This window comes from Rhinopithecus bieti, unplaced genomic scaffold, assembly GCF_001698545.2.
Source record: "Rhinopithecus bieti isolate Rb0 unplaced genomic scaffold, ASM169854v2 scaffold_48679, whole genome shotgun sequence".
NCBI lineage: Eukaryota > Metazoa > Chordata > Mammalia > Primates > Cercopithecidae > Rhinopithecus > Rhinopithecus bieti.
Genome location: NW_016819378.1, coordinates 670,630 through 689,214, shown reverse-complemented (window position 1 = coordinate 689,214; position 18,585 = coordinate 670,630). Strand labels below are relative to the sequence as shown.

The following is an 18,585-nucleotide window of genomic DNA, read 5'->3' as shown; positions in this document are numbered from 1 at the left end:
CAATGGCCACGCTCTCCAGCATCAGGGCGCCCCCATATCTCCCTGCACGAATCCTCCAAGAAGGAGGGAAACAGCAAGACTGCTGGCTGGTAAGAGACTGGATTCGTGTTAATTAAGCAATATGGATGGTGCCTTGAGTGTGCTGCATACTAGAGGTTTGACAGACTCGCAGGGGCTCCGAGACTGAGTCCTGTCATTTTTTTATATCCAGCCCCTGGCAGCACTAGCTTCTAGCAGAGATAATGAATGTTGAGGTAGCTGACACTGCAACATCTGGCTTCGCTTTCCATTTTCATCACTATTTCTTACATCTTGCGACACTATGAGATTTCCTAAAGCCTCCATTTTTCTAATCTTTATAATGAGGGAGGAGAATCCCGATGACTTTGTCAAGTCCTCCCAACTCCAATTTCAGGGAGTCGAAGAATCCATATGCCTTTATTAAAATGTTGAAAACTTAGAAAGATAGGGTCTTGGGAAGCACTGCAGAATTTCTGACCAGCATACATTAGGTGCTCAAGAAAAGTTAACAGAAACAGAAGAAATCCGGAATCAATAAGAGACTTACCACATCTACAGAGAGGCTGGGGGAGGGGTGCAGATCAGGAGATGGGAGAGTGAGGGAGAAACAGAAGCTGGGAGAGATAGGAGACCGAAGGCGCGGGGAAGGGTGGAGGCATGCGGGGAGGTTGCCAATGCTGTAGGCAGCAGAGGGATATTAATAATATCTGGGTCCCTTCCAGTCTCTTATCAGTCTTTTCAAGCTTCCTCTTCCTTAGACTAATGTCACACCCTCTCCCTTCTCACACTTGGGAAATCACAGAGGAAACAGTTGTCCTTCATCTCGTGAAAGATAGGGGGTGGGAAGCAAAGACATTCACTTTCCCCTTCTCAAATCCCTCTGCGATCATCCTACAAATCCCTCAGCCTTCATGGAGACACCTCTTTCCTCACACAAGAAATTTCCTAGAATTCCTAGGGCTGAGTCAGCTCCACAGAAGCAGATACCCAACATTGCTTTTTTGATCCTGACCCCAGTCTAGGAGAAGCTCTCCACGGGTCATTTTTTTTTAAGCTTTTGGACATCATGGGCCCCTTCGAGAATCTAAGAAAGGTTATAAGCCCCCACAAAAATGCACATAACACAACAATCAAAAACTTGCTTATACTTTTCATAGAGTTCACACCTAAAACCATTAGCTGCATGGAATCCAGCTCAAGAATCCTTGTAATATGGGCTTATTGAACTACTAGCTGTGTGACTGGGGCAAGTTATTTAAAGTTTCTGTGCTTTGGTTTCCTTGTCGATGGTAGTACCCACTCCGCGAAGTTGTTATGAGGATTAAATGAGGTGATATGGATAACACCCCTTACAACTGTGTCTGGCCAATGGTGCGTATTCAATAAACATTAGCTGTTACTATTACTACATCTCTCTGTGGTAATTCATAGTGACATCTGGGAATGTTCCCACCCTTCTATGTAAAAAACACAACCCAAGACAGACAAAAGACCTAGCTCATGTTGATCTAATTCAGAGAGGAAAAAATGGCCGGTGGTAATAGGACTAGAGAGTCTCTCAATGTCAGTTCCACAAGAGGGGATTCCTTTTTCCTTATCCTCAACAAGTGGAAAAAGGGCATGCTTGTATATATTATCTCATGTATCCCATATAATAACCTGTAAGGGAAGCATCATTATCCTCACTTTACATATTAAGAAACTGACATTAAACTCCTATCTCTCATCAGACACAAAATTCAACTCAAGATGGATTAAAGACTTACATATAAGACCCAAAACTATTATTAAAATATTAGAAGAAAATCTAGTATTGGGGGGAAAATCTAGTATCTAATATAAGGAAAAGTCTCCTGGACATTGGACTAGGCAAAGAATTTATGACTAAGATCTCAGAAGCACAGGCAACAAAAGCAAAAACAAACAAATGGGACTTAAACTAAAAAGCTCTGAACAACAAAAGAAATAAGCAACAGAATGAACAACCCGCAGAATTGGAGAAAATGTTTGTAAACTACTCATCTGACAGGGGACATATCCAGAATATACAAAGAACTCGAGCAAGAAAAAAAAAAACCCACAAGTAATCCCACTAAAATGTGGGCAAATGACACCAATGGACATTTTTCAAAAGAAGATATACAAATGGCCAACAGATATATGAAAAAATGCTCAACATCACTAATCATCAGAGAAATGCAAATAAAAACCACAACGCCATATCATCTTACCCCAGTCAGAATGGCTACTATTAAAAAGATAAAAAAATAAAAGATGTTGGCAAGGATGTGGAGCAAAGAGAACTCTTAGACATTGCTGGTGGAAATGTGAACTAGTACAACTTCTATGGAAAACAGTATGCAGATTTTTCAAAAAACTAAAAGTAGAACTGCCATTCAACCCGGCAATCCCACTACTGGGTATTTACTCAAAGGGAAAGAAATCATTACATTAAAAAGACACCTGTACTAGCATGTTTATCACAGCACTATTCACAATAGCAAAGACATGGAATCAACCTAAGCGTCCATTAACAAATAAAATGATAAAGAAAATGTGGTATATATACACAATGGAATATTATTTGGCCATTAAAAAGAATGAAATTATGTCTTTTGCAGCAATGTGGATGGAACTGGAGATCATTATTTTAAGTAAAACAAACGAGGCACAGAAAATCAAATATTGCATGTTCTCACTCATATGTGAGTGCTAAAAGATGTGTACACATGGATGTGGAGAGTGAAATGGTAAACAGTGGCAACTTGGAAGGAAGAGGGAATGGGAGGTGGGTGGATGATGAGAAACTAGTCGATGGGTACAATGCATGTTATTCTTGTGATGGATAACCTATACATGTAACAAAACTGCACATGTACCACATCAATCTGTACAAATAAATATTTAAAAACAAAAGAAAAGAAACTGAGATTCAGAAAGGTTAAGTGACCTGCCCAAGATCACACAGCTACCAAGTGGTGGAAAAAAGTGTCAAAAACAGGTCTGATTCAAAAACTGGTGTTATCTCCACCGTGTTTTGTAAAGACCTGGTGAACAGGGAAAAACTGAGCAGAGAGAGCCAAGGACAGGGGAGTGGGGCACAGGCTTTGAGGAGACTAGAAAGCTCCTAATCAATCTGGTACTGCTGGGCAAACCAGATGCCTCTCTAGCTTGGGGAAGCTGTGGCAGGAGGGCAGAGCAACCTCCATGACTAGACTTGGCTTCCTGACTCAGTGGCCTTCTGGAAGTTCACACTGTGGACACGAGTGCAATCACTGCCAAATGCCTCAGCCTTAACCTGTCCACAAGGCACCTGCCTCCACCCGTAAGTCAGGCACATGGGTTGATCCCTGGGACAGCCTGCCTCATCCCTTCTGCCAGGGTCCAGGCACAGCCCTTTTCCCAACCCGACTCTGGGAAGTCGTCTGCCTTTATCTCTGCCTCTCAATACCTCCTCCCTGGTACCTTCCTTCCTTTCTGATTGTTGATCACAAAGTCTTGTCTACAATTTTTTGGGGGAAAAAAGGGGGCGGGGAGGAGAAAGAGTAAATTTCCAGGAATTGTTCCACTGCTGCTGTTCCTGCTGCATAGGGCAAAGCTGCTGGCCTGCTCCTTTTGCCCAGGTTGGCGAGGAGCCTGGTCTCCTGCTCCTCCCTCTTTCTCTTCCTCCCAGTCTCTCTCTTTCCAGCTGCACCCCCACCCCCTAAAAAAGCCCCACATGAAAACTGCAGAGCTATCACTTATTTCTTCCTGAGGGAGGAGCTTTCCCTTCTGCCAGAAGGAACCACCATCACTTCCTCTTTCTACAAATACACATTGGGCGACAGGAGTAGGTGGGAGCAGGGAGCAGGTAGAGATGAGGCTGCACAGGGGATGTCTGCATGTGGGAAGTACAATTCAGAGACCCAGGAGATAGGAACCACTAAAGGGCAGTCTTGTGAGGAACAGAAATGGTCACAGATGTGGCCATCTGGAGAGGACAAAGACCAGACCAGGGTCTTCCTTGGAGGGTGCTTGGTCTAGGACAGGCTTCATTTGCATGGGTCAAAAGCATGTAGTGGGAAGGGGAAATTCTCAGAAGGCTCCTTACTGAAGAAAAATATCAATGGGATAGAAACTAAGATCCTAGAGAGAAAATGAGAGCAAAACTAACTGAAAAATTGAAGTAAGCAACATTTCACACTGTCTTGGTTCATCATGATGGTTTGTTTTTGTTTTGTTTTGTTTTTTTGAGACAGAGTCTCGCTCCATGGCCCAGGATGGAGTGCAGTGGCGTGATCTCAGCTCACTGCAACGTCTGCCTCCTGGGTTCAAGAGATTCTCCCATCTCAGCCTACTGTGTAGCTGGGATTACAGGCATGCACCACCACGCCTGTCTAATTTTTGCATTTTTAGTAGAGACAAGGTTTCACCATGTTGGCCAGGTTGGTCTCGAATTCCTGACCTCAGGTGATCTGCCCACCTCAGCCTCCCAAAGTGCTAGGATTACAAGCGTGAGCCACCTAGCCTAGCCCATGATTGTTTGTTTGTTGTTGTTGTTTGTTTTATTTTGTTTTTTTTAAGAGATGGGATCTAGCTCTCTCGCCCAGGCTTCAGTGCAGCAGTGTGATTATGGCTCACTGCAGCCTTGAATTCCTAGTCTCAAGTGATCGTCCCACCTCAGCCTCCCAAGTACAGACTGCACCACCATAACTGGCTAATTATTTTATTTTTTTGTAGAGATGGGGGTCTCATCTTGTTGCCCAGGCTGGTCTCAAACTCCTGGGCTCAAGCAGTCTTCCCATCTCGGCCTCCCAAAGTGCTGGGATTACTGGTATGAGCCACTGCACCGGCCATGATAGATTTTGTGATCTCAGAGTGATCTGATATGTAAGTGGAAGGTTTAAGAAAACTGCAAAATTAAAAATATCCCCTCTAATGGAGATAAATGGCACTGATGGTTGCACAGCAGTGTAAATGCACTTAGTGCCACTGAACTATACACCTAAAAATGGTTAACATGGTAAATCTTATGTATATTTTACCATAATAAAAGAATCAATTAGCAAACTTTTTAAAAATGTTCTCTTTGAGTGCATAAAATGTGGTGTGTATATATATATACATATATACACACATACATAAAGGAATATTACTCAGCCATGAAAGGAAATGAAGTATGGATGCATGTTCCAATGTGAATGAACCTTGAAAACATGCTAAGTGAAAAAAAAAAAAGGAACAGACACAGAAGGTCACATATGACATGGTTCCCTTTCTATTAAGTATCCAGAATAGGTAAATCCATAGGGACAGGTAGCAGAAGGTTGGGGGCGGGGGAATAGGATTGATTGCTTAATGGTTATAGGGTTTTCTTTGGGGGTAATGAAGATGTTTAGCACTTAGACAGCGGTGGTGGTTGCACAATGTGCATGTCTAAATGCCATTAAATCACACATTTTAAAATGGTTAATTTTATGCTATGGGAATTTCACCTTGACTTAATATATACTCAATCCCCTCCAGGCGACATACCTTTGGCTCAGGCCTAGGCAGCTCTGCCATCTGCCAAGTGTGGCTTGTGTAACACACAACCTCTCTGGGCCTCAAAGAGAGTGAAGAAATCCATCCTCCCCAGAGGGGTATCTCTAGAATCAAACGGTATGAAGTGAGGTGAAAGCCCTCTGAGAGGCAGGAAGCTCTGCTGACACAAAATGTTCACCCATAACATGCAGCTCAGAATCCCTTACCCACTAGTTTGGAGGGAGAGACAACTCTGCTCTCCCTCCCCCACACCCCATCCCCTGCTCATTCCCTGCCAGCCACCCACCACGCCCTTCACGCAGAGAAGTATAGAGCCACAGGGGAGGGCGCCATTCACTCTCTCCCTCCCCATTTAGGAATCTCCCTGAAGCTTTGACAAAGCCCCTTGACACCCCACATTCAATCTTTTTTTTTTTTTTTTTTAAACTCTGTCACCCAGGCTGGACTGTAGTGGCCTGATCTCAGCTCACTGAAACCTCTGCCTCCTGGGCTCAAGCGATTCTCCTGCCTCAGCCTCCCAAAGTGCTAGAATTACAGGTGTGAGCCACCATGCCCAGCCATTTAATCTTATCTTTCTCCCCAGATTCTCACCTCCAGTCACAAGATGAAGGCAGGGAGCTCACAGCCCTGTGAGGGGCTGGGGAGAATGGCAGGGTTGGGCCAGAGTCATTAAAAGCCAAACTGATTTTCAGATTTATTTTAACCCTCCCCTACACCTCCACATCCAATTTCACTCTAGTAGGAATTAAGACAGGGGAGAGAGGGATTCCAAGCTGACTTAGGGAGAGGAAAATACATATATATGTGAAGCATTTGCCACAGGCCCGATGTGAGCTAAGCACTTTCCTTCCCTCAACAGCACCTTTAATTCTCACAGCATCCCTTTTAGTAGATAATATTGTTGACCCCACTTTGCAGAGGAGAGCACTGAGGCTAAGGAAAGAGGTAAATTCATTCAGTGAGTGAGGGAGGAGTTGGGATTTCAATGCTGGCAGTATGACCTCCCTGCCACTGGCACACCGGGTCTTTTGCTGGGACGTCCCCTGTAACCGGATTGGGGGAATGCAGGAAAAACCCCCGCCTTCTCCACAGAGCCTCAGCAGTGACAGCTACTTCCCGGATGGGAAGGGCGGCCGTGAAGCCAGCACGGAAGCCAGCCCCACAGCCAAGGGCCCTCCAGCCTCCTCACAGCTCCCCACAGCCTGGACCTGCCGGCCCTCCCTCCAGGACGGAGGGGCTCCCAAGGGAAATTTAGGTGAGTGTCGCCCTCTCCCAGGGAAGATGGGAATCAGGGCTTAGAGACAACCGGCTTTCCCGTGTGATCCATAGGTTTTCCTAGGGGTGAATCAGATGTGTGTGGTGTGTGTGTGTGTGTGTTCCACACTCAAGGTCCAAACGAGACAGAAAAAGAGCAATGAAGATCTGTGCAAAAGGGCTGAGTAATGAAGTGCCAGGAGAGAGGTGGAGGTTGGAGACCACCAAGTAATGGCGGGTGTGGGGGCATTGAAGGGGTTGTTGAGGGAGAACTGGCTGGGGGTGGGAAGAAATGTTGGTAGACACCAACAGCCCTGGCCTCTTCCACCTGAAACCCCTTAAGAAAGTATCTCTGCTCTTGGGTCAGAGGTAGCAAGTAAGTTGTGTATTATTTATTCACAGTTTGAAAGCTAAACTTCCCTTTCTTGCCTCATCAGCCCCAGAATCTTTCCCCAAAGCCCCCGACTCCCTCTGGCCTCTACCTTGAGGACACAAGGCTCTCAAGGTCTGCTTTCCCTTCCAACCCTCCCTTCATCCCAATAGGTGTGTGCTGGTCCCAATGTCAGTGAAACCCAGCTGGGGGCCCGGCCCCTCGGAGGGGGTCACCGCAGTGCCCGCCAGTGACCTTGGAGATATCCACAACTGGACCGAGCTGCTCGACCTCTTCAACCACACTTTGTCTGAGTGCCACGTGGAGCTCAGTGAGAGCACCAAGCGCGTGATCCTCTTTGCCCTCTACCTGGCCATGTTTGTGGTTGGGCTGGTGGAGAACCTCCTGGTGATATGCGTCAACTGGCGTGGCTCAGGCCGGGCGGGGCTGCTGAACCTCTACATCCTCAACATGGCCATCGCGGACCTGGGCATTGTCCTGTCTCTGCCCGTGTGGATGCTGGAGGTCACGCTGGACTACACCTGGCTCTGGGGCAGCTTCTCCTGCCGCTTCACTCACTACTTCTACTTTGTCAACATGTACAGCAGCATCTTCTTCCTGGTGTGCCTCAGCGTTGACCGCTATGTCACCCTCACCAGTGCCTCCCCCTCCTGGCAGCGTTACCAGCACCGAGTGCGGCGGGCCATGTGTGCAGGCATCTGGGTCCTCTCGGCCATCATCCCGCTGCCTGAGGTGGTCCACATCCAGCTGGTGGAGGGCCCTGAGCCCATGTGCCTCTTCATGGCACCTTTTGAAACGTACAGTACCTGGGCCCTGGCGGTGGCCCTGTCCACCACCATCCTGGGCTTCCTGCTGCCCTTCCCTCTTATCGCAGTCTTCAACGTGCTGACGGCCTGCCGGCTGCGGCAGCCAGAACAACCCAAGAGCCGGCGCCACTGCCTGCTGATGTGTGCCTATGTGGCCGTCTTTGTTATTTGCTGGTTGCCCTATCATGTGACCCTGCTGCTGCTCACACTGCATGGGACCCACATTTCCCTCCACTGCCACCTGGTCCACCTGCTCTACTTCTTCTATGATGTCATCGACTGCTTCTCCATGCTGCACTGTGTCATCAACCCCATCCTTTACAACTTTCTCAGCCCACACTTCCGGGGCCGGCTCCTGAACGCTGTAGTCCATTACCTTCCTAAGGACCAGACCAGGGCAGGTGCACACTCCTCCTCTTCCTCCTGTTCCACCCAGCATTCCATCATCATCACCAAGGCGGACAGCCAGCCCGCTGCAGTAGCCCCCGACCCCGAGCCAAGCCTGAGCTTTCAGGCATCCCCTTTGCTTCCAAACACTTCCCCCTTCTCTCCCCCTCAGCCTCTTACATCCAGCTGAGGTAAAGGCCAGACTCCTTCAACAGTGAAGGAAAAGGCACAGGTAAGAGTATAGGTGGGAGATTTGGGGGGATGTAGAGGGGAGGGTCAAATTTGTGTCTATCTTAAAATACTGAGGTATGGAGAGGGAGACACGGTCGGGAGGGATAGAGAGCAGGCCCTCGGTGTTGTACTATTTGTCTCGGTCCTTGTGTCTAAGGAGCCATGCAGAAAAAAAGGTGAAATAAATGGGAGAGATAGTCATGGACTCTGGATCTTTCAAAAATCTGCACTTCCAGCTGGGATTGGGAAGGGAGCTGAGGCTAAAGAGGTGCTCGGCAGAGGAAACTAGACACATTCATTTCATAAATCACTCTGGCCGGAAAGAGTGAGCTCTGCAAGAACGTCACAAAACTCCTTTTGTGTGTGTGAGCTTGTTGATCTTCCAGCTCACTATGCAGGTTATGGGGACAAGAGGCCAGAGGCCAAGGAACCAGGCGACCCCAGCAGGACGTTCTCCAGCTGTGCATCCTATGCACAGCTATGATAAGTGAAGGGGGATGGGGATGTCAGGGGTGGGGGCGAAGCCAAGGTCTGAGACCTGCACCCTGCAGCTAGGTCAGCTGCAGGGTATCTCCACCCTCGGCTATCCAGGAAACACAGCTCCATTTCCTTGTTGACACCCTCCCCTCCCCGTTGATCATCCTGCTCCCTCCCCACAAGCAGAGGAGCTGTCCCAGAGTCAGCTCCTCATAGCTGACCTTCTCCCAGCTTCGGATCTAGGAAACTTCCAGACTTCTTCTAGGGAGACACAGAGCCACCAGAAAGCCCAACCCACCCCCATCTCTTTCTCTCCAGATCATAGGAAAGTATCAAGGGATGTCATTCTGGGAGCAGCCCTTGGGACAGCCAGCAGCAGGTGCTGACAGATGCTCTGTCCTTCACCCTCTGTCCCCAGCACCAGATGGGGAAGGCCACAGTGGAAACTTCCCAATTCCGTCACAGGGCAGAGCTCTGACACTGTTATAAGTCAGTTCTCCCTGGCCATGTCTTTTCATAATTTTCCTGTCCCACAACTTAGGTTCCTTAACACTTCTACAGATGAAGCAAAGAAGTCCTCTGTTAACAAGTAGGTCTTCTGGAAAAGGATCACTTATGTTTGGGAGACTAGGACCCTGTCCATGAAGAACTCTGAAGTAAAGGCCTAAGAACAGGATCTAGTTTCCATCTTCCAATTCCACATCCTTTGCCTCTTAATCCTGCCCGTGGTGAGGGGACTAGATGGAATCACTGATAACCTCTTCGCCATCTCCTCTGTCCTGCTCAAGTGCTTGATATATCTGGAATGTTTAACTTGGAGCAACTACTCACTGACCTGGAGACCACCTGTTCTGCTTTGAGAAATCAGACCTGTTCTGTGGATGCATTGACCACGTGCTCCAATTGCATACGCACCCAGGTTTGTCAGGAGCATGGAAGGAAACCTGCATCTCCCTGCTCACTGGGCCCAAACCTGAAAGGGCCTTACGCTGCAGACAGCTGCTCAGTAGCACAGAGCTGAAGGCTTTTTGAATCAGGAGTCTGGGTTGTGGCTTGGGTCGCAGTAAGGGCTTAGCCTACCAATGCAGAATTCACATTGAAAAAGACTTTCCTCTCTTGTCCCAACATAAAGAAGCAAGCCAAGATCTGATGCGCCATCACTGCCTCCTCTGACTTGGGCTACAGGAGTTTCCCAAAGGAAACCTAATTTTACATCTCTGTCACATTCCAGGTCACCTCAGAGGCCACTCTCCCAAGGTTAGTTATCACTCTGGCAGTATGAATACTTCCCTAAGGCCTCCCATCCATGGAGGGGAAGAGTGGGAACCAGCTGTTACACTCAGCATCTACTGAGCACTGATGGGAGCCCCACCTGGGCCATGTGCTCTGGGGTCAAATGGACATCAGTTCCTAACTTCTTGAGGTCTGTCTCCTCTGTGGAAACACCCGTGTATCAATCTCATTAAACTATGCCAAACTTTTGCCTCCTCCCTCTTTCAATCTGTCTCACTCCACTCAAAGACACACCATGTCCCAGCAAATCAAATGGCATTGGCAAAACAAATTGTAGCCAAATCTCTCACTTAGTAACGTTAGTCCAAGTAGACACAGGCAGGGACCCACCACTCTCTCTGGGCTGATGGAGGATCCTCTCAGGAATACCCCGTGAAAAGGTTGAGTCTTTGACTTAATTTCCCACTAAAAACAGGTCAACAAGTTAATCCTGGGGAATTCCAGCTACAGAAAAGGAAAATGTGCTACCTGAAAGAATTCTGGCATCTGCTGGGCAGAAATGTGCTACTGAAAGGGTGATGAGCCCAGATATTCTGAACTCCAGGTATGAGCATATTCATAGTAGGTAGGAAGAGAACTCTCATTTCAAATTTCTTTTTTTATTCTAAATAAAAACCACACTTTGTGCTGAACAATGGAATATAAAAGAATCAGATGTACAATGATTTTAGACATCTACTATTTGGGGAAAAAAGTTTACAAAATATACAAAACTTTACAGCAATAGATAGTAAACACTTAAATATTAGGAGGTCAGTACTTATTAATTTAATGGAAGGAGTTAGACGTCAACAACTCTTCTCTGTTTCGTAAGAGACTTTAGCTATTCAAGGTGGGAGCGGCGAGTGGACTGAACAGGTGAAGGATTTTAAAGAAACATCAAAATCAAGTTTCATTTTCTGATGTTAAGCTTATGATGCATAACCACACTGAAACTAATGCTGTGCACCCTGCCTCCTGACTCATTTGGTGCAGGATTTAGGGAAAAGAGTCCCAGATGGGTGCAGACCGCTCCATAGAGCCCACTCCCATACCAACAAATACAGCGTCCATCTAGAATTTGCTTTGGAAGTAGTCTGGGGCTTGGGGAAAGGGCCACAGAAGGAGGCCAGAGGAGGAAGAAAATTCAACACTAGCAAAAACCTGTCTAGGAAAAAGATATTTAAGCCCAAAGGTTTGGCCTGGAGACAAATGGGTACTCATAGATCAGAAAAGAAGGATATTAAAAAAAAAAACTTTTACCCATCTCCTGGTTCTTAAAGGTCACCTGGGCCTGACCCCTATTCCACCTCCTTTCTTCCTAACTAGCCATGGACGATGGGAACTCCATGGAGTCATAAAATTTAGGACCAAATACTAAGGTTCAGCAAAGCTTCCCAGCAGGTGCTGTGGCATCTGTAAGTCACCAGTGAATCACTGGAGTGCCAGGATACTAATCTCTGCCTCTGGCCACATGGAGCCTCTGCTGTTTAACCCCAGGTCCCACACAAGTATTACCATTTTCCCCTCAGAAAACAAGTTGGGAATGGCCTCATATTTGGTTTAATGCTCTATGATCATTCTTAATAATTTGTGAATAAGAGAGCTCCACAAATGATGTAGCTGGTCCTGAGTACATACCAAGAAAACAGGAGAAGAGGATGTTCAAGGCTTTAACAGAACTTCAGAGTAACACAGAAGATAGTACTAAACTAGGCTCCAGGAGAGAGGGAGCAACAAAATCAAATGAACGGAAAGTCAAAACAATTAAAAATGCAAAACAAAACGAATACCTTCTACCAGGTATCCCAGGGTGCCCTATGCCACAATATAGTGTTTCAAGTAAAACCATTCAGAAGAGGGTGAGCTAGAGGCAGAGGAAGCAGACATGACTTTGGCGGGGTGGAGAGAAACGGGGAAGTTCAGGTGTGAATGTAAGGGTCCCCAACAGGGAAAGGGTTTGGTCAACAAATCTCATGAGCTACTGATCCTATGACATATTTGACTGGGACCAACTGGGCCACCCTGATCAATGTGATCAGCCCCAGGGGGATCAGGGAATGCAGTTTTCTGTCTTGTGTTTCAAGGGCACAGTTTCAAGGATCTGCTTTTTGGTTTACTGGCAAAAAAGGAAAACTTCACAGTTTCAGGTTAAGTACACAGACCACCCAGCATCCATGATGCCCTCTGTTAAGGAAAAAGGTTTCTCCAGCACATTTATCTGCTCTCAGCCACTTGGCTGGTTCCAGTAATTACCACCTCTCTCACGCCAGCATTTCAAAAATCAGTCCTCACCAACAGTCTGGGAGGGATTGCTCATGCTTGAAAATGTAGCAGACACTTGATTGTAGTCTGTTACACATCTCCTTCTTAAATTCTAATGGTCAGTGTGAGTAAGAAAGGAAGAAGCCAGTCAGCAACGAAGAGTCTCAACACTGCTTTACTGATGAGGATGTCCTGAGGGGACACTGAACAAGGTGGGTTTAGATGGTCTAAGGTGGACCTTTAAACTGGCCACTGTACAAGTCCCTTCATCTAATGGTCACCCCACCAGACAGCCATGCACTCTGACTCTGAGGCTTTATCAGTTCAGGGCTGGGGAGAAGCAGCAGGACCAACAGGGATGGAGCTTTGGTTTGTCTGACATCTCAATATAAATAAGGACAGGAGGCTTCCAAACTGTGCAAATAGGTCCTTCATGTCACTTGCTCCCCTCAACCCTGTCCCCAATCTACTCCATCACAGGATAGAAAGGGGATGAAAGGCCTGGAATTTAACTGGCCCGAACTTTCTAGAACACATACCCATGGCCTAAAGTGTTCCCTGGGTTTATTATGCTAGAGACAATCTGGAGAAGAAAAGAATTTGTTTAAGGGCTTGACACGTCCTCCCTTAGTTATACCCCTGGTTCTCCAAATCTCTGGTCAAGGTTGTTTTCTGGAATATGGCTACTTGCTGGGGAAAAACTCATTTTCCTAAAGTCTCTTATACAAAAGACATGCTGGGTAATGTGTATACAAAAACAAAAATAAATAAATATTAATGTCCAAAAAGGCTTTGTGAGTTAATGAAAACTACTTGCTTGTGAAACAGCCCGGGGTGCTGCCGAATCCCACCAGGGGCAGTGTCAGGGCTGAAGCCAGGGACTCCCAGAGCTCACCTGAGCAGGGTGAGGTAGTATGAGCTACTGAGGTGGCACCTCACAAGTATGCAAGATCGAGGGCCCTATCCCTCAAGCCTTCTTTGGGCAAAGCCCCTTAGAAAACCAAGTAAGAGTGGAGCTAACCAGCTGCGTGGGCTGGGCCGGCACACTCTGCAGCCACCCAGGGAGGGCCTGAACCAGCTGCCATCCAACAGCGACCCCTGGAGGTAATGGCAACAACAGATCAGGATAAATTCCAGCAGGTCAAAGGTGAGCTGCCAAAGCTCCGGCACTGTTAGCACAAAGTAAACAACAGGTTACCCGACTAGGACAGACAGTCAGAACGCACACCCTGCTACACACCACCAGTTACTCAGGTCCCTTTAATTCTCAAGGGCTCGCGGTCTGCGACTCCACCACTTCATGGAGTCAGCTCATCTAAACCACGGGCCAAACACTTCTGGGCAGGAGACCAGATATAAATTAAGGCAAGGCTGCTGCTGTCAGAGACATCCCCACCTCTCCACCAGGACACTCACAGCCAACAGAAGTGGCCAAAACAGATGACTATATCAAGTGGTTCCCTATCCTCTCTGCCCCACAGAAGGTCAGACCTCCCGGGCCATCACTCCATAAAATCCTGTTTCTTTGGAAATTAGGAGAAAAGAGAAATCTCTCCTGTCCATCCAGGCTGCCACTTCTGGCGGCACCGCAGGACACCTCTTCTGGCTGGCAGGGATTCATCCCAAAGCTTTCTGACCTAAATAGAAAGCTCTGTCTCTAGTATGGATCTAGCTGCCAAAAGATTTTCACTGTCCAATCAGCAGATTAGGGCCGTAGATAAGCAGACACCTACATCCCTGATACCTTGTCCCTGCTGAGGGCTGGAACCTGAGGGGACTGCCCTGTTGACCTGTCTTTTCTGAATGACCACATTCCCAAAATCTTTCTCATAGCTGGTCATCCCAGCTGGAGGCCTGGCAGTAACACCCACAGTGAAAACCTCCCTTTACTCCCTCTGTTCAGTGAGGCTGTTGGTTGGATTCTTAGCAGCATAAAACCTATCAGTAAACTAAAACTAGAGAGGCTGGGGAAGGGGGTCTAGTGGACACCAACTGCTTGACTAGATCCCAAAACCAGCCTCAAAAGAATAAAAAACACAGCCCTTCATGGGCAAGAACAGGTATGGAGGTAAATGTGATAGGGGGCTGTTGCTTCTCAAAAACAGTAACAGCTTATGTGCTATTTCTTCTTCTTTTCTTCTTTAAACACAACACAGAACAGAACTCCTACCAAGGCAAAAGTATAACTTCAGCTGGGGAGGGACCAACAGCTCTTAGATATCAGCATCCCGGCTGCTGCGTGGGAGCTCCCCGCGGCTCTGCCGGGACCCAGTCAACTGTCTGGGTTCTTTTCCGCCTCTTTGGAATGGATGATGTACATGAAGGTCTGCTCGATGGTGAAGTCAGGGGGGAGGCTGCCTTTGTGCACACCAACATGCTTGCTCATGAGGTTAAGGGTGGAACTGTAGTGCCCACAGACTGTGCAGCGGTACATGAGGGCCCCCGAGTGTGTCTTTAGGTGGCACTTGATGGTTGAGCGGCCTCGGAAGAACTTGTGGCACACCTTACATTGGTATGGCTTCTCGCCCGTGTGGATCCGCCGGTGGTAGTTGAATTCGCTTGTGTGGGCAAATCTTTTGCCACAGACCTTGCAGCTATACTTGCTGTTCCCAGGTTGGCCCTGCAGCGCCAGCTCTTCACTCAGAAACTCCTCTGCTGGCAGCTTCCGCTTCTGGAGAGCCGGGTGCTGTAGCCCAAAACCAGGCCGTGCATCAAGGCCACTGGTGCATTTGTGCTGGCTGACGTGGTAGCGATAGGCAGCCTCTGACTTGAAGCTCTGGCTGCACAAGTGGCAGTGGAAGAGGGCATCTTCCAGGCTTTGGTGCACAGCCATGTGCTTCTCTAGAAGATGCCAGTCCACAAAGCTGTTGGCACAGACAGAACAGGAGAAGACTGAAATACCGAGATGGGACAGCGTGTGCCACATGAGGCTGCAGAGGTTAAGGTGACGCTGGTCACAGACACTGCAGGCCTGGCCCTTCAAGTTTAGGTGGTCAAGGATGTGGCCCCGGACCACATGGAAATCTTTGGCCAATACTTTCCCACAGGCAGCGCATTTCAGCTCTGGGGAGGCTGCTCCTGAAAAGACACCCAGCTTCCCTGGCAGGGGATCATTGGGGTGGACAATGATGTTGTTCTCAAATATTCCATCCCGTCGGTGAAGGGTCAGCTGCCACTGGGTAAAGAACTTAGTTTCACACATGTCGCAGGAGAAAAGGAAAATACCAATGTGGGACAGGACATGGGTTACCCGGGAGTTTCGGTCCTGGAAGTGGGTCTCGCAGACCTTGCAGTTGCCCGTCAGCAGGTCCACATGGTCCCGAGCATGCTGCCGGATCAGTTGAATATTGGGCTCTAGAACTTTCTTGCACACCTGGCAGGGCATGGCCTTATTCTCCCGATTGTCATTCTCTCCAAAAGTCAGCTCATCCTCACTGTCATCACTCAGCTCAATCACCTCCTCAGCTGTGCCTATATCCTCAGCAGGGTCTTCAAACTGCAAGTCATCATCCCCCAGGTCCTCAAGCTGCAGCTCATCCATCTGCCCAAAGCCTGGATCTCTGGAGTGCTCACTATTGCTCAGACAAGAGTTGGTCTCAGTGGTAATGTCTACTGCATTGTCAGGGGTGAGGAAGCTGTTTTTACTGAAGTCTCCATTGCTTTGAACTTTGTATGGCTGGCAGGAGCTGGTGCTGGTCTGGATGCCCGTGCTGACAGTGCCTAGGACTGGCTGGGTCATCATGCTAGGAATGGACGTGAAGGGAGCAGGGGTGTCATGGTCTTCTGTCTTTGGTGGTGGTGGTGGCGGTTGCAGCAGAAGCAGGCTATGGTTAGCGTCACTGGCAACATTCCTCTCTTCCTCTTTATAGCTCCCTCCAGCATCACTGGGCAACACATAGTTTCTATCAGCACCAAGGTGGTCCCCACCAGCTCGGAGTTCTCCAAGGGGATGGGCAGGTTCTGCCGAAGGACAACTCAGGGTACCAGAGTGGCTCTCATTGGTGCTGGTCAGGGGCTTGGCCCTGGCAGTGCTCTCTAGGTCAGGAAAGGTAGAGTGACAGGCCTGGAGAAGGTCCTCCATACCCAGACGCTCAGCCACCTCGTAGATGACCCCAACATTGATCAGGTCTGTGAAGAGTTCTGATGTGTAGACAAAGCTCAGAACCTTCTCAAAGTTGGCAGGGGTGATGAAGTCCACCACATAGGTCCTGGCAGCATCAAGCCCAGTATTCAGGAAGAGGTTCTGGAAGTAGCCAGCTGCACAGGCCAGAACAGCCTTGTGGGCCGGGAAGGAGCGGCTCCCCACCACAATGGTGACGTCGCACATGGTCTCTGAGAGCCGGCACTTGTTGAGTTCCTTCAGCAGGTTGTTGGGGTGGTTGGTGCTTTGCAGTTTGATCCTCATGCCCATCTTAGCAGCTCCTATGAAATTACCTCCTTATCAGCACAGTTAATCTGTGGACAGCAAGAGAAAAAGATGGATGGCCAAACACATCCGTGCAAAAGAGGGGCTATGCAGGAGAAAATACCACCACTCTGAATGCTTCCAAGCCCCGGGTGGGGATCAGGAGTAAATTGGCATGGAGAGTTCCTCCATTATGACAAGACAACGACATCTCCCCCTGTATATACTCAAAGAGTTAAGACAAAAACCAAAACGATTGATGACAATCTGATAGCTTCGTCTTAAGCTGGTCCCTAGAGACGAACTAGGGGCATTCCCTCGGACACAATCTTATACTTCATTACCAAAGCCACTGGATCAAATTTCTCTATTAATTTCCTCCCAAATACAAGCTTTCCTACTTCACTGAGCATATTCTTTTCCCTCATGATGCCAAATGCCACGCACATGCTTGAACACAACTATCAAAGCTCCACTAGCTACTGAGGAACAGATAAGTTAGTTCCATCTTTTAGCTATGTCATTGCTGTGTCTTCAACCTCTCAATCAATCTCTAAATAAATCTCACGTTCTTGAATCCCCATCTCTCTCTGCCTATACTACATACCTGCTCTCTGGCCTTTCGATAACCCAGAGCCCCTCCAGATACTGCTTCATCACAGTCCCTGTATTCTGTGAAGTTAAAACACTCAGAATGCACAGCAAAGCAAAACAGAACACAACTGTGGTAGTATTTAATATTACTTTAATATGTTGTATTCTTTTTGGCCACCCTTTTCGGGGTTTATATTTTGTTGCCCTTCACTAACATATATTTACTTGATGCCGCAAGAAAGACTTCTAATTATTACAGGTAAGACTCCTAGAGGCTTGTTCACTATCACTTTCTGCCCTTTCTGACTCCTGCACGACTAAGGAAGAAGAGGTACTTGAATTCCTGTTCAGTCTCACAACTCTGTGCAACACAGCCCCTTTCTCCACCTCTCCAGATTCTACCAACAACTCCCAACTTTTTCTGGGGCCCAGGAAGAGTCTGAGTATTGTGGGGTACCGGCCAAGCATCTCCCGGGCCCTGGTAGCCACCCCTGAACGATCGGCGGGTCGCAGCGCTGGGCAGCCAGAGTGGAGGGTGCGAGACGCGGAGGCTGGGAACTTCCGAGGACACCCCAACAATCTCCGGGCGCCGCGGTCTCCGCTCCGGAGACTCGCATCTGGGAGGGAAGGGCGCTGCATCTGCTGGGGCGCTCCCTCGGGAGGCACCGAACGCCTCGGTCCCTCCACAAACAGCGCAGGGCTCACCCGGGTGAGCCTGGCGGGGGCACGGGGCTGAATAAGGGGCCAAGGGAGGGGCGGCGGGGCCGGCCGGGGTCGGCGCGCGGGCGGGGAAGATGGGTCCGGCCAAAGGGAGCGGGCAAGAGAACCCCAGCAAGAGCGAGAGAAATGCCGGTACGGGGGTCGGGCTTCGACCAGGGGCAGCCCTCGGCCTGGCCGCGCTTACCCGGCTCCGCGGGGCCCCGAGCACCATCGCCGCCGCCGCCTCACACAAAGGCCCC

The 18,585-nt window shown here is 48.5% G+C and overlaps 2 protein-coding genes across 6 annotated transcripts; one reads left to right on the top strand and one right to left on the bottom strand.

The window, feature by feature from the left end:
- The first annotated feature begins 6,596 nt into the window (after positions 1-6,596).
- ACKR5 (atypical chemokine receptor 5) lies at positions 6,597-10,572 on the top strand. Of its 4 annotated transcripts, none has more exons than XM_017858928.1 (3): positions 6,597-6,799; positions 7,342-8,614; positions 10,322-10,572. In XM_017858928.1, the coding sequence occupies exon 2, from the start codon at positions 7,358-7,360 to the stop codon at positions 8,570-8,572; it is 1,215 nt and encodes a 404-aa protein (XP_017714417.1). In that variant the 5' UTR covers positions 6,597-6,799; positions 7,342-7,357; the 3' UTR covers positions 8,573-8,614; positions 10,322-10,572. The 4 variants fall into 4 exon arrangements, with proteins under 4 accessions (XP_017714417.1, XP_017714416.1, XP_017714415.1 ...); XM_017858927.1 differs by lacking the exon at positions 10,322-10,572 and adding an exon at positions 9,632-9,723; XM_017858926.1 differs by lacking the exon at positions 10,322-10,572 and adding an exon at positions 9,409-9,497.
- A 389-nt stretch (positions 10,573-10,961) lies between these two features.
- Positions 10,962-18,585, bottom strand: ZBTB39 (zinc finger and BTB domain containing 39). 2 transcript variants are annotated; one of them, XM_017858923.1, is made up of 2 exons: positions 18,531-18,585; positions 10,962-17,082 (listed from the first exon to the last, which is right to left on the bottom strand). In XM_017858923.1, exon 2 carries the CDS (start codon positions 17,036-17,038, stop codon positions 14,900-14,902), a length of 2,139 nt encoding a protein of 712 aa, XP_017714412.1. In that variant the 5' UTR covers positions 17,039-17,082; positions 18,531-18,585; the 3' UTR covers positions 10,962-14,899. The 2 variants fall into 2 exon arrangements, with proteins under 2 accessions (XP_017714412.1, XP_017714413.1); XM_017858924.1 differs by lacking the exon at positions 18,531-18,585 and adding an exon at positions 18,084-18,498.